The sequence below is a fragment of the Artemia sp. Qi Xiang Cuo genome, chromosome 7, assembly GCF_049724085.1.
Source record: "Artemia sp. Qi Xiang Cuo chromosome 7, ASM4972408v1, whole genome shotgun sequence".
NCBI classification, from domain to species: Eukaryota; Metazoa; Arthropoda; class Branchiopoda; order Anostraca; family Artemiidae; genus Artemia; species Artemia sp. Qi Xiang Cuo.
In genome coordinates this window covers 1,146,268-1,162,744 of record NC_142800.1, presented here as the reverse complement: position 1 = coordinate 1,162,744, position 16,477 = coordinate 1,146,268, and the positions used below count along the sequence as shown (strand labels likewise).

The following is a 16,477-nucleotide window of genomic DNA, read 5'->3' as shown; positions in this document are numbered from 1 at the left end:
TAAAATAACATTGAAAACTTCCTAAGGACTTAGATTTCCCGTGAGTAAGAGATCGTTTCTACCTGCTGGACATCAGCTCTCATGCTCTGACTTATTACTTTTAGCAAGCAATCTCAAAACTCTCATGGCATTAAGTTGAATCCCCATAGCTATATCTCATAGTCAAAGAAATACAAAAAAACGCATGGAGACCCATTAAATCAGACTTACCAAAGTGGTCCGGAGTCTATGGTATTCTAAAGGCATTGGGGCAGGTCGATTTCGAGAAATTAATTTGTGAAAGTTAATTTTTTGCAGCTTGATCGAGCATATACTTTTGTCTTGAGTTCGGTGTTTCAATTCTCATATTTTAAATAAGCTTAAAGTTTAATAGTCGAATATGTGAGATCAAGCCATATTATGTGATATCATCCTGTTTAGTGCTAAAAATTTCTCGACAAAATTTCTGTGCCGATTGGGTGTCCCCCTAGATTTTGTTGCCTCTCTGGATTTTGAAATATAGCTTTTCTTTGTATTTTTATTGAAAAACAAAATAGAAAAAAAGGAACAAAATTTCTTTCTCCCCGTAAATTTTTATAAGGAATTTTGTCCTCTTCCCTACATTTCCGTGGATTGACTTCCCTAAGATTTTGGAAAACACATTTTGAGTCTTCATTTAAAAGTACTATTTTTTTTTTACTAATTCCCACTGAAAATAATTGAAAAACAACAAAATTACCTCTAGATATTTTTGTTTTGCCTCAAAAATATACGACTGTTTAATGCTTCAAAGCTGCGGGCAAAACTGTAAACAATTTCTGATTATGCCCCCATCTGTTATCTCTCTAAACTCTTTAGCAAAGTTATATAATTTTGTAATAGATGGCGTAAGATTTTGGGCAGCCACTAAGAGATGAAGCGTGGAATAGTTTAAAATAACATTATACAGTGTCTATAATGTTATATAAGGTCTGTGAAGGCATTATTCTAAAAAATGGCTTTTTAGACGTAAAAATGCAGAAAGCAAATAATAATGTTGAAAGTTAAAAGTGTATAAGTCGCCACCAACAAAGATTTTTATCAACAAAGAATAAATAAAATTTGTTGATATAAGATTTGCGGTTAAAATTCGATTTTTTGTATTAATATATCCTAAAATGCAAATCACAATGCAAGAATTGATTAGTCGTGATTTGTGAGACTAAATTGCCCAATCGCGATGAATAAGCTGAAAATTTTTAAATAAGAATAATTGGGAAAAGTTACTGTTTTTCTTATCATGTTCCTTCCTCCTTCTTGTTTTCTCTGTTTGTCTTCCATTTTTCCTTTTTTATTGACCTTGTCCTAATTTTGTACTTTCAAAATCTCGGATTTACATATAGATTAGACAAGTCCTATGAGAACCGTACTATCTGGCAAAATATAAGAGAAGTATCTGGAGGAACCCTAGCTTCGACTTGTAACCATTTTGATGATGTTCTCAACTATACCATACCTCATCATACAACCATACCTCAACCATCAGTTATCGTTTGGCATTTGACCTGTATACATCTATGTGATTTTTAAGCCGGATTAAATTTGGAATACATTACAGTGGATTGCAGTGACCGTCAGTTTCGCAATAAGTGAAAAAATAAATTGATATCTATGGACTATTTTACCATTGGATATATTTACTCACTCATAAGGTGCTCTAATATTCTACTATCTTTTTAATGTGATTTAATAATCTGATTATAATTCAATTTTGCTAAGAAGTGAGCAGAAGAGGGGAGTTTCTTGTCGCAAGGGCTGTTGTACCTGCCGAGAGTGTGACTCCCTTAAACTGCGGGGATCAGGTAGCAAGAAACTTCGCTTCCTTCACTTATTGGTATCTGGTTCTCATGATATGCGTATCCACGTACTGTGCAGTGAATAATGAATAATGGACTTTTATTTTCGCCGGTTTTAAATTTTTTGCAATTTAACAAAGCTAATGGAGTGAATGAAATCGAAATGCTGAAGTTTGGAAAGGATTTTTTTCTGAACTTGCCGAGTAAAATCGGAGATAAAAAAAAAAAAAAAAACTCCTCTATGATGCGGCCGTACTTGGAACTGAGCTTCCGAGAAGACAGGGGCTGAAAGCTTTGGAAATCCATCTGAAGGATAAGTTAAGCATATTCGTGAAATGTGACGATGAAGACATAGACCTACCGACGTTTGCAATTTGTTGTCCAAATGACGTACCTGTCATCCCTGCTTTTGTTTATTCGAGTTTGAACGCAAAGTTGAATAGAATGGAACACTTCCTAAAGACTGTTTCTAGTAAGTTCGATTCGTATGATAAACACTTTCCACCATAACCTGCCCGTGCGAAACCGCCAACTTACTCTCGCGCCACTGTTGTTGTCTTTAAAGTGCCGCAAAGTCTAAATGATCCGATAAAACGCAAAGAATTGCTCGATAAAGTAAGCCATCAACATGCAGCTAACAAGCTGAGTTCACGAGGTGACAAATGGCTGATTCATGTTGAAAAATCTGCTGCTGAAGAATTCAAAGACTCAATTTCAGTGATTTTAGCAGAATCTTCATCTAAGGTGATCACTAAGCGGTTTTTCAGGATAGTCAGAGGAATATCGAAGGACTTAGACCTCTCATTCTTTCAAGGATATCCAGATGTGGTAGAAGCTATGCGTCTCGGTGATACTGGCACGGTTAAGCTTGAGTTTTGTGACTCCGTGTTAAAAGCTAAGGCTATGCAAAATGGTGTTAAACTTGGGTATAAATACTTATCTGTGAACGAATATCTGTCAGCACCTCGGTGCTGTCTCAAATGCCGTTCGCCAGACCATAGAGTTGCTGATTGTACAAGTTTGGTTGCGAGGTGTGCACGCTGCGCGGGCCCTCATATTTCCACCAAGGATTCTCCCTGTCAGCTTGATGGAAAATGTGTCAATTGTGGTGAAAATCATGCCTCCTTTAGTTTTAGATGCAGTGCTGAGAGCTATCGTTACCAAGAAGAAATTATTGTGCCCGTTTCGATTGTTTCGTTTAATTTAAATGGTAGTCGTTTAATGGAGCATGTGATCGATGAATTGTGTGACCGGTTTGACATAGTATGCCTTCAAGAACACCCCCTGACTTCTACCAGTATTAACGTTTTAAAAAGAATTCGCAACCATTCCGTTTTTACAACTAATGCTAGTGTCACTTCTGGTAGACCTTCTGGAGGCCTCGCGAGCATTGTTAAGAATAGCCTGAGTTTTTTGTCCAGTGTCTTTTCATAGTAATAATTCTATCCTTGCGGTTCGATTTGGTAATACTGTGCTGATAAATGTGTATCTCTCGTGTAACAAAAAACTATTTCTGCTTTAAACGCGTATATGAAAGCCTCGGCGAATCTTAAGGCTATTCTTGCGTCTGTTGTATCGAGTGGTTATGATTTCATAGTGGTTAGTGACTTCAACACAGATATTACTAGTCAGTCAGTTCGATCCGATATAGTCCTTGATGCTTTTTCTGCTTATAAAATAGTCGAGAAAAGTATTGATTTTTCATATATTCACCAATCTGGAAGTTTGTCTAGCATAGACCATGTAGTTTTCTCGCCAAATATTAATGTCTCGACTGCTCTTGTTCATTATGACGATCGTGATATTGAGCACCTCCCGATTTTGTTCTCTGTTTCATTAGTCGCTCTCCGTTCTACTAGACCATTTACACAAATTTCTAAGTGGTTTTATAGGAATAACAGGAGAAAAGCTAATTTTGCACTTTATATTTCTGCGGTGTCCGCGTTATTGGGTTCTATAAAAGTTCCTTACAATTTGCTTCAAGTTACTGACCGTTTTTCAAATCATAAGCAGTATCTTAATGAATATTATGGTAAAATAATTTGGTGCTTAAAACAAGCAGAGGCAACTGTTGTTCCTCTAGAAAATACTAAAGTTGAAACTAGAAAACCAAAATGGGTTTTGGACCCAGATTTAAAAGGTGTAAAGAATAAAGCTAAGTTTTGGCTACGAATATGCGTGTCTTGCGGTTGGCCAAATCGAGGATTTGTCTTCGATCTGAAGCAAAGTACCAAGCGTGCACAGAAAAAATGTTTACGGCAGTCTAGAGTATCTGGTTTTGATTTTCCTGTGTTGAGAAAGGAGTGGTCTCATGTTCTGAATTCGGATAAGCTTAGTAGTGAGTTTTCTGAAAGTCCTATAGCAGTTCATACTTGGGTGTCGTATTATAATGATATTTTCGGCAAGGTGAACCGGGAAGTTGACAAGCTTTTTAGTAATCTTCTTGAGTCGTGTTTGCCTAGTCGTATTTCTCAGAGTAACGTATTACCGGTTTCTATTGTTGATATTGATCAAGCTATTAAAAACATGCAGTCTAGCTCTGTTGATCAAAACGGAATTTCTTCTTATTATCTAAAAGTAGTTTGTCCGACTTTGATAGCTCACCTCCAGCACTGTTTCTTAAGTGTTTATCTACTTCTATGGTTTCCGACAGTTTTTTTCTGTGGCACAGTCGCCTCGGTTTTGAAGCGTGGAAAAACCTCGTCAGAGTGTAGTTCATATCGACCAATTACTGTTTCCTGTAATCTTAGCAAAAATTTTGAATATATTCTTCTCCCTTTCATTTCAGAAAATGTTAATTTTTATTAATTCCCATCGTGTTCTAGCTTCCCTCCCTTTGCAATCTGCTAATAATAAATCTCCTCTTCATATCTGTGCTCTTGATCTTTCGAAAGCTTTCGATAGTATTGCCCACTCACACGAACTCTATTCACTTTTTTCTAATAATATTAACCTTTCTATTGTTGTTTTGTTACGGTACTGGTATTCTAACTCTTTTATTCGGGTAAAATATAATGGAGTAGTTTCTGATTCAAAGGTATTTCTTCGGCGTGGAGTCCGTCAAGGTGGTTTGCTTTCTCCAACTATTTTTAAGTTATGTTTTGCTCCTATCCTTTCATCTTTGACTTCGACTTTCATTTATGATGGAATTGATGTCTCGTATCTCGCTTATGCGGACGATGGGCTCCTTGTCAGTTGTTCTAGGTCTGGGCTCTCACATGCTGTCAGCTGGATCTCAGACCAATCCAAATTGATTGGGCTTATGCTGAACGTTGATAAGTGCGAATTTGTTTAGTTTAATTCGAATGTGAGTCTCACTCTTAATTGTGGTTTTTCGTCTAGTCTCATTGTCTCTTCTCTTCGGTTACTTGGTTTTCACATTACTAATAACCTCGAAAAACTTCGGTCTCTGACAGTTTCTAATGCTAAGAAAAAGATTGAGATTGGGTATTCAAAAATTGTTGTAAACAGAGGGAGGTATAATGGAAAAGCGCTTGGGAAATTATAGTCTTCATTTTGTGATCATTCTATTCTTTTTTTTATTTGGGTTTCTTCCACAAAAATATCTCAAATCTCTCAGGACTTATTATTTTAAATTTTCTGGGTCTCCCTCTGTGGTTCCGAAATCAGCAACTAATATCACGATTCGGCCTCCCTGATTTACGAGAAAAAGTGACTGTGCTTGCGGGAAAGCTGTTGGAATCTGCAGGTCTTACTGCGCGCCATAATTTACGTCGTTTTATCTAAATAATTGTTAAGTTTGCAAGTTTGCTTTTTTGTTTTTGATGTACTCCACTTCTTTTGTTCATAGTGGGTAATAAATGAATTATTATTATTATTATACCTACTTAAGAGGTTCTAATCCGGGTTGCAGCGGTAGCTAGCAACCTAGTAAGAGACGATCACATCCAATGTTAAGAAATATAAAAACCCATAGCTCCTAAAAAAAAGAGTCAGATCAAAACAATAAGTACACCATTAGAACCGCCATGTCAGAAACCCCTATATAGTAAACTTTCTGTCCCTTGGCTTTAACAGCAAGGGAAATATATTGGCTTTAAAATCAAGCAAAGTGGCGGCTACTACAGCATTCTGGCTAAACGGCATTTTTTTTTTTTTTTTTTTTTTTTTTTTTTTTTTTTTTTTTCACAGATAGCTTGGCACTGGAACATCGTAGAGAGTTGTTCAATGGCTCATTTTAAAGGAAATTAATTGGGTTAAAAATCTTTTGTAGTACTTTTTAAGGGGCCCTGTAATGCTCCAGGTGCTTCTCGCAAAGGTATAATCCCAAATGGTCTTCCGAAACGAGCAGTGTTTGCTGAAAAATAATATGTTTTGAATATTATTGCTTCTACTATTGCTAAGAACTCACTGCAACACCAAAACAGGCTAACACAGCAGTTCTTTCTCCATCCTAATCTATTCACACAGGTTAACACAGCAGTTTCTCCTCCATCCTAATCTATTCACACAGGCCAACACAGCAGTTCCACCTCCATCCTAACCTATTCACACAGGCCAGCACAGCAGTTCCTCCTCCATCCTAATGTATTCACACAGGCCAACACAGCAGTTCCTCTTTATCCTAATCTATTCTTGCAGGCCAGCACAGCAGTTCCTCCTCCATCCAAATCTATTCACACAGGCCAACACAGCAGTTCCTCCTCCATCCTAATCTATTCAAAGCTTCACTCTTTACTGCCTCCCATGAAGTTCCAATTTATTTCCTTATGATCCCGTCGCAACCCAGTTGGGGACGATCTGCTTTTCGTTGGCCCCTGATGACCTAGTATAATTCTTACAGAAAACGTGTATCTAGAACCTTTTAAATTGTTTTACTTATTTTAGATTTATTAACTAGAAAGCCGATAAATATCAACGCCCTGATTTTTGCTAATTCTTAACAAAGTTGGTTAATTGAAGCCAAAAAACGCTAACCTTATTTTCAGCTCAGTTGCAGACCTTAAACTATATTTAACTTAGAGAAAAACTGGTTTTTCTTGTGAAAGTAAAGATAAACATTTAAATGTAAAACTAACATTTTATATATGACTGGCGCCACCACTACTCCCCCCCCCCCCCCTTCTTTACTCTAAGTTTTTGCTACAGCTGAACTGAAATTTCGTATGACTGCAAGGAATATAACCATTTGGCAATTGCATGTAGCATTGTTTTGCTTGTTGTTGTTTTTAGACTTCAAGACATTTAATCGAATTAAGATTTTTCCATCAAGTACATGGAATGCTCTATTGGTGTTGAATATTTGAATAATGATTCTCATGCACCAATTTCAAAAGAATCGAGATCGAAAACGTTTTTTGCGTAAAGCCTCTTTAAAGGGTCCAAATAGGTGAAAGTCTGATGGGCGAGGTTGGGAAAGTATAAGTGATTTGCAAGGATCTCTTATCACAGTTTTTGAACCGTCTCTTGATATAGAAGTGCCACACGTCGGCGCATATTGTCATGAACGAAAATCACACCTTTAGTCAAGAATCCATTGCGTCTTGTGCAAATGGTAGGCAGTCATGCGTACAGTATTCTAGAATTCACAGAGGCCTGCCTTTTGTGACCATCTTGAAGATCAACAGCCAGCATTACAGTGATATGCTTACAAGATAATAAGCCATTCGAGCGTAACGTCGTTGACTCTTGACGGAGGGTCTGACTTTTCTTCGTGACAATGCTCACCCACTTGGGGTACTGTTAAATCAAGAAAAGGGTCTAAATCGCCGCTGTAGCCGCGACCTCGCTCTAAAGACTTTTTTGGACTCTTTACAGGGGCTTGACACAAAACCATTTTCGATCCAATGAAGAAGTTAATGTCAGATCGAACCAAATTATTTGATGCCAGAGGCCTACATAAATAAGACCAATGACGGGACAAGTGTATAAATGCTACCAGGGACTCCACTGAAAAAGCAGCCAAAGTTGTGAATTGATTAAATAAGTTTTCCTAGCTGCAGTGATTTGTCTAGTCACTTATTTGATACTTATTTAATTACTTATTAATAGCCCTCGTAGATACGTCGAACTTGCTTTTAGTGACATGTTACTTTTTGCTCCAGACTAAGGGTAATTTGATTCTGAATTTTATTTTTAATGAAAAATAAATTTCAGGTATATCATTTACGCCTATATTGGCAATATCGATATCGGCTTGTCTAAACGAAAAAGCGTGTCACGTGATTTCATAATTTTATAAGAGAGCGAACGAAAAGTTCGTAAGCTTCTAACGGATTCTTGTAAAATTCTCGTTTTTAATTTCTCGCAGAAAATAGATAATTGAACAAAATTAGTAGAAGAACGAAAAGAAATTATTTGAAAAATCTTTAAATTGCTTTATTTCGGTGTATATTTCTGGAAATTGCTGTGGAACCATTGTACAGTAGTGTGTTTAGGTATGTGGTTTTCTGTGATTTGATTTTATTTTTTTTTTTTTTTTTTTTTTTTAGGAAAAAAAAAATGGCGTCACCGGTAATGAAACTGAAAAGAAATTCAGCGCAAATTGGGGTTGGAGATAATAGGTTTGTCTTCCGTCGTCGATTATTCCGTGGAATTCGTGAAGTTCCCCAAGACCCGGTTGAAGTCGGGCTTATGTATGCACAAGCTGTATATAGTGTCGTTAAAGTAAGTCTTTTTCGTCTTCAAAGAGTATTTTCGTATCGCCTAATTTTTAATCTATAGCTTAATGGGGTATTTTCATTGACTTTAAGCATTCATTAAAACTAACTGTTCTGAACTCAGAATTTTGGTAATTACTTATGTCTCTTTTAGTAGATTAGTCTTTTTGTTGTTTCTGACCCCCGTGTTCTGGGAAGATCCTCTAATAAGCCCACCTCTCCTGAGTTTTTCTTTGCGCATCTACGGATATTACCATAGCTTCACCCAGGGAGGGGTAGGGGGAGGACTCCTCTGCATTGGAAGATGACGAAATGCCTTAAAATACACATTTTCAATTTTTTACCTTCCCCTTTCTTAGGAAAATGTTTTATCCTATCGGCTCCCTCCTTCTCCTCCCCTAAAAGTATACGCTTGTGCTATTTATTTCGTTCAATATCTGACATTAGTATAAGTATCTAGCAGTAGTACAGTATTGGAGTAGTAGTAGTATTGGAGTAGTAGTAGTAGCAGTAGTAGTACAGTATTGGAGTAGTAGTAGGAGCAGTAGTAGTACAGTATTGGAATAGTACTTGAAAACTCGTATTAATAAGAGGCTTAGAAAGGACTTGCACTTGAATTTATCCTCAGGGGGAAAAAATCGCACGGCGCACCGTATGTTATTTTTATAACCCTAATGGAATGAATATGAATTATAGCTTTATATAACCGGTTTATCGGTCATTTTAAATGGAAAAGAGTCATAAACTATGCAAAACTAGACATGTACACAGGGAAAAGTGATTTCGAGTTCAGACCAAAAATATAAATTTTCCTATTCGCCATAGGTTCGCTTATTTTTCATATAATATGCGTGTTTGCTAGTATCTTCTAATCCCCCTCCTATTTCGTGTAACTGAACTCCGATATACCCTGATATTGTCTAAAGATGTTGCTTTAACAAAATTTTTAATCGATGCTCATTAATCAGTTTTGGTTCGTGTTAATTTACACTTGTTAATTTCGTGTTGGTTTTGGTTTTCTGTGTCTCTTGCGCTTCTTTTACTATCGAATTTTAAGTGCATTGTATAAATTTCTAATTAAAAGTTTCTCAAGAGTTTACTACCCAACGAAAAAATTTATTTCTAAAAAAAAAATTTTTGGCTAAAAAATGCATAAAACATTGTAGAGTTAGATTTTTTGTAGAGTAAAGCAAAAAAGGAATGTCATGATTTGAAGCGGAGCATATCAGGCGTATTGAGAATACATTCTCTTCTTTGACTTCCACTTTCTTAGTTGAAAAATCTATCATTGTTTACTTAGGGTATCTATCTATCCAAAACAAAAACAAAGTATATGATTTAGCAAACTTGAAAAATCAAATAGTTCAACCAGATTACTATAATTCCGTAGTGTGTGCGGGCACCCCCTCACAGCCTTTCAATACCGTTCTTCAGAATACTCGCCTTGTTGTTCGTCAACTAAGTTTTTTATTGTTTAAAAAAAATGAGTTGTGAGAAAGTCAAACTTTAGCGTAAGAGCGAGGCGATGAGGAGGGGACAGCCCCTTACATATACGGAATAATTTCTGTTCCTTTTAAGTTTTAACTCGTTCCTTACTTTCAGTTAAAAAAAACTGTTTTTTTTTTGTTTAATTTTTGAACGTTTTTGAATTAATGCAGGTTTTGATTTTGGCTCACCGTAAATGAATAATTCAACCAAAATTTGAATATTAATTTTACTTTTATTTGGTTAAATGGCTTTCTCAAAACTTGTTTAATTTTATTTACGAACGTTTTTATTAGTAATAAATATACGTAACTTACAAATCAACTAGTCAATACCTTGCTCTTTAAGCTAAAGTTCGAATTTTGTTCCAATTCTTTAAAAATGACCCATTAATCACAAAGGCCGTTAATTAGAATAAATAGCTCTTATGAAAGTACTAAAAAATCTTTGGCTTAAAGAGCGAGGTATTTACTAGGGGATGAACCATATACGTAGTATTTTTTGTTCGTTTTAAGTTTTGATGTTGCTCCTTTCAGTTGAAAAACTTTTATTTTTAAAAAAGTTTTTTTTTATTTAATTTCTGATCTTTTTTTTAAATAATGCTTGGAAATCCAGCGCCCCCTTCATAGCAATATCCCTCCCCCATGAAAACTTCTTTCATGGAAAGGTCCTCCCATATAACCTCCGACCCACAACCCCCTCCCCCCCCACTACTAGAAAAAAAAAACTGAAAACGTCTGTATACTTCCCAATAACCAATACTATATGTTAACATTGGGTAAATTTCATAACTTTCAGCCCTCTCCCAGGGGACTTAAGTCATCCTAAAAGACATAGTTATCATATTTTCGACCATGCTGAACATAATGGCTATCTCAAAATTTTGATCGGGTGACTTTGGGAAAAAATGAGCGTGGGAGGGGGCCTAGTTGCTCTCCATTTTTTTGGTCACTTAAAAAGGGCACTAGAACTTTTAATTTACGTTTTAATGAGCCCTTTCACGATATTCTAGGACCACTGGGTCAATACGATCACCCCTGGAAATAAAAATAAATAAAAAAAATAAACACGCATCCGTGATCTTTCTTCTGGCAAAAAATGCCAAATTCCACATTTTTGTAGATAGGAGCTTGAAACCTCTACAGTAGGGTTCTCTGATACGCTAAATATGATGATGTGATTTTCATTAAGGTTCTATAATTTTTAGGGGGTCTTTCCCCCTTTTTTCGAAAATCAGCCAAATTTTCTGAGGCGCGTAACTTTTGATGGGTAAGACTAAACTTGATGAAACTTATACATTTGAAATCAGCATTAAATCTGATTCTTTTGATGTATCTAATGGTATCAAAATTCCGTTTTCTAGAGTTTCGGTTACCATTGAGCCGGGTCACTCCTTACTTAGAGTTCGTTATCACGAACTTTTAGATTTGATAACGTAAGAGATTTATTTCAAAAAGTCATTATCCGAAGCCCCAAAGGGGCGAGTTTGAATTTATAAGTTAAAAATATCATAGAAAACACGGAAACTGGAAAACTTACTAGAATGTGAAAACGAAAACGTGGGTAAAAATGGGATACGTCAATTAAAAGCTAAGAAGGTAAAACTGATCAAACTAAGCCAAAAAAAATATATGCATATAAAAAAGTTAAACGGGACACTAAAAAAAGTGAGGCAAAGCAAGTGAATAAATGCAAAAGCCTGGGCAGCATCACTATCAAATAAAAAAAAAGAGAAACTAGTGGAATATATTTTTTTGATCTTTTCCGTAATGAAGGGGACAAAGGTTTTTTATGTGTGGAGGTAAAGCAGAGAACAGGGGACAATATAGGAATGGGTTCAGAAATAGTTCAAGGCGGCCAGAATTTGGATGGGGAGTGACGTTTGGGGAAAATGCTTTCCGTGCGAGTGTTTGTTATTGCATTTTTTGCAAAACGGAGGCACGACGTAACTCTCGGCCCAACGGATTTTAACATACTTTATTTTTTGGTTTTATTTTGAGCGCCTTTTTACTCTGTTGTTTCTGTTTATGCATAGCTGTGAAGACGAAAACTGTGAGATCGGTCGAAAGTACCTCTTATTTTTCTTTGCTTTGGCTGTTAGTGGCCTTAGCCATTTCAGTTGTTTAAAACATGTTAGGCTTTTTTTCTGTTATGTGTTGAAATAACAAGGACAAGGACAATAAACATAACAAGGACAGGAAAAATGAAATCTGATTGTTGGAATTGGTTAAGTGGAAACGTGCATAAACAAATGTATCTTAGAAAATACGGAAAAATCAGTAATTCAATTTTTAATGAAAAAAGAACTGGGTCTATATCCAGTTATTTTTTATTTTTCTAGCGTATGCCAAGATAAAGAAAATAAATGCGGATGAAACATACAAAAAATAAGCTAAAACCCTATGACAGCAAATAGCTTAAGTATACGTATCCTTCCTTTGAAGCTGTAATTGTCTTTGGGAATCAACAGATTGATAACATTTGAATCTTTTTCAAGGAAAACTGTTATCAAATGTAGCTAATAGCTTTTACTTATTTATCATCGCGGTTCAACGTGGCAACGCTGACGAAAATGTGGTATTGCCCTAAAAACGTCATAATTCATAATTTTATAATTTAAATTCTTAAGAACAAAAAGTGTTGTTAATCTTGACTAATTACTTTTGCTCATTTATTTTCATGGTTCAACGCTGACAAAAATGTGGTACTGCCCTAAAAACGTCATAATTTATAATCTTATATTTTAAATTCTTCAGAATAAAAAGTGTCAAATAATTACTTTTGCTTATTTATTTTCACGGTTCAACGTGGCAACACTGAGGAAAATGGGGTACTACCCTAAGAACGCCATAATTCTTAATTTCATAATTCAACTTCTAAAGAACAAAGAGTGTTGTCAAACTTAACTAATTACTTTTGCTTATTTATTTTCACGGTTCAAGATGACAACCCTGACGAAAATTGAGTACTGCCTTAATAACTTCATACTTCTGAAACAACCAAGCGAAAAATCTTGGAATAGCGTGGTTTTCAATTATAAATAGGCCTAAGATGAGTGTAGAATGCAAAAAATGTTTTTGTTTTGATGTCCTTGGTATATTAAAGGAAAACTTCGTTCCACAACCTTTTTTGGCTCACAGAGACAGCCTTGTAGCTGAAGGGATAAACTGATAAAGTTGCATTTTTGACGTATCTGACCTTAATAACTCAGTTTTTTTTTTTTTTTTTTCATAAGGACAAACCAAACGGATAATAGACACTTTTGGAAATGAAAAATAAAATTAAAAACGCATGGACTTAACGTAATTAAAACTTTAGGCTGTTTTTTTATTTAATGTCAAACCAAATATATGGTTATAAAGTGTTAGGATTGAAAAAGAAAAGTTTTTTTTTATTTAATGACAAACCAAATTTATGGTTATAAAGTGTTAGGATTGAAAAAGAAAAGTTTTTTTATTTAATGACAAACCAAATATATGGTTATAAAGTGTTAGGATTGAAAAAGAAAAGTTTTTTTATTTAATGACAAACCAAATATATGTTTATAAAGTGTTAGGATTGAAAAAGAAAAGTTTTTTTATTTAATGACAAACCAAATATATGGTTATAAAGTGTTATGATTGAAAAAGAAAAGTTTTTTTATTTAATGACAAACCAAATATATGGTTATAAAGTGTTAGGATTGAAAAAGAAAAGTTTTTTTATTTAATGACAAACCAAATATATGGTTATAAAGTGTTAGGATTGAAAAATAAAAGTTTTTTTATTTAATGACAAACCAAATATATGGTTATAAAGTGTTAGAATTGAAAAAGAAAAGTTTTTTATTTAATGACAAACCAAATATATGGTTATAAAGTGTTAGGATTGAAAAAAAAAGTTTTTTTATTTAATGACAAACCAAATATATGGTTATAAAGTGTTAGGATTGAAAAAGAAAAGTTAGGATGCATTGACGTAAATTTTGATTTAAAGTTTAGGCTGCTCTTGAACAAATACCAGGAACCCAAACTATAACAAACTATCTCTGCGCTTTCTTTCTTATTGTCCAACTTGAATCAAAAGTTGTGCCAAGAATTCTATGGTTGTTTTGCTTGCTCTCTTATTTTGTTTTGAATAATTATTTGATTTCAGTGTGGATTTTAGAAAAACTTTTTTAGTGTGATGATTTTCCAATAAACGATAAAGTTGCCCTTCAACTTGCTGGTCTCCAGCTACAAGTTGCACTAGGGGAACCTCGTCCTGGACACTCTGAAAATTATGCTGATGTCGAGTCATTCCTGTCCCAAAGGATAGCGCGGATTCAAAATGTAGATGAATGGGTAAGAAAATAAACATTATATTATTTTCAGGTCTTTTTTCAGGTCCTCAGGTCTAATTTAGATTTTCATAAACAGGGAAGGCCTACTGATACATGAATCATCATTGCCCTCTTAGTGGTAAAATAGTAAATATACGAACCCTTGCCCTTAGTAGCTGAAAATTAAAATTGCGTTAAAAAAAAAACTGTCTAGAAAGGGAATTGTATCATTTGAACGTTATTTAGGAATAGTAAGTAATATGTCGATTAATATTAATGAGAAAATTTTGTTGCGAAAACAAATATATGGAAATTTTCGAATATATAAATTATATATATATATATATATATATATATATATATATATATATATATATATATATATATATATATGTATATATATATATATATATTTGGCGAAATAAGTTCTAGTAAAATGTTGGCAGAGTATCAGAAAATATCAAATATCAAAACTATCAAAACATTAAGTTTCTGAAAAAAAGACAACTCGTTCCTTGTAAAATTAAAAATATTGACCCCCCCCCCCTCCTCCACTGGAAATATCTCTGCAGCCTCTTACCCGTGAAAAATTCCTACAAGTTTCTTTCGTTTTATGATCATTGTAAAATTCTTGCGTGATAAAAGCTGTTTCATTCAGAATTCCTTGTTTTTTTGTTGTTGTTTTTTTTTCCACCTTTCTTTGTTTAATGTTGTGACGCCATCTATGAATTTACATGGTGTTATTAATAATAGCACTAATACCTCCTGCACGGGTTATTAGATTATACAAAAGACTAGAGGTCTCCAAAGATGACATTACTTCATTGAAGAAGTGATGTTTTCTTTTCTTCCCAAAAAAACTGTAGATACCACCAAATAACATTATTATTAGCGATATCATGATATGATAGATCTGGTCCGTAAAAAAATCGCCAATTAACGTATTGAAAGAAGGAAGTTCCGTCTCGAGTATTTTGTTAGGACCTAAATGTAGAATTGAATGTAAAAGATGTTACATTTAAGGACCCTACCTTGTCGTAGCAGAGTGGAGTGAACTTTCTAAGTCAATAGACCGGTAACCTGCTTTGATCTACACTTTTGAAGAAAATTGTGACACCTTTATTCACCGCAGTATTAAAGCACTCCAGAACAGTTAGTTAACTTGTTAAGTCAATAGATCGGCAGCCTGCTTTGACCCTCAAGTGATTATTTTGTTTAGTATAAACACAGTTTTCTTTAATTTTGATATGTTAGTAACCCTACTGATGCTAATGACCGACCGTGTCATCGAAATATTTAGAGCCTGGGTTCATATTTTTGTTTCACTGTCTAATAAAGGGACCTGTCCCTATTTGGAACTCTTATTATTTCTTTAAGACAATTTGCCTGGAATTGATACAGCTTAAGAAAGTTTACTGTTACCTTACTTGATCCCTTATATAAGTTTAAGCGGAGCTGAATATCCTTTACCTAGCATTTTAACTTTGCCTAAGGTTTGAAAGTGTATTTGAGCTACCAACTTCACCAACTCTCATGGTAACTCAGATTTTAGTAGCTCAATGGGCTACCTAATAAAAGCCTCTCTACGCAATCAAATGCTTTTGTGTTTTAAAGAAAAGCACTATCACTTTTTTATTGTCCGCACATATTTTTTTATACTGCCCCCGAAGCACTAGTAGCCTATCACTTATGCAGTATCCTTTCTTTAATCGCCCCCTCTCTCTCCTGCTCTTCACAAATGAAATCACAATTTCCTATCCTTGTTTTATGTAAGCAGATTACTTGCGATTGTTTCTTTCTTACGTTTTCTTTTCCCACTGGCCTTAAAAACATATTTTGTCTCCCTTTCTTCATATTTTGTTTCCCTTTCTTCAAATTTTGTTTCCCTTTCGTTCTTTTTCTTTTTCAATGGTCTTAGACGTTTTTCATTTGTAATGTTTTGTTTTTCTTTGTCATTGCTGGTCAGTTTAGCTTCATAACTTTTGAATATTTGTAGATGCCAGCACTGGCACAAGCTCACAGACAATACGGATCGGGGAAGACGGAGCTGGTGGCCAAAGTTTGGTATTTATCTTGTGTCATGCATTTCCCATTATATGGCACTACTCAGTTCCATGTCACATATCGAGGATACTGGTCATATGGTAAATATCGTTTTATTTTTTAAACTCGAAGGCCACACTAGCCGGACATAGTGCTAGATGAAACCTAGAAAAGATTAAGATAGAAAAATTTTCAGCCAATGAAAACCAAAAAAA

General features: G+C 34.7%; 1 protein-coding gene across 1 annotated transcript in view; it reads left to right on the top strand.

The window, feature by feature from the left end:
• Myo81F (unconventional myosin 81F) overlaps nucleotides 1-16,477 on the top strand; it is a 181,788-nt gene that overhangs the window by 107,303 nt on the left and 58,008 nt on the right. Inside the window, exons 21-23 of the mRNA XM_089091950.1 lie at nucleotides 8,267-8,441; nucleotides 14,080-14,241; nucleotides 16,216-16,363. Coding sequence (XP_088948076.1) covers nucleotides 8,267-8,441; nucleotides 14,080-14,241; nucleotides 16,216-16,363 — 485 coding nt within the window. The remainder of the gene's footprint in view (nucleotides 1-8,266; nucleotides 8,442-14,079; nucleotides 14,242-16,215; nucleotides 16,364-16,477) is intronic.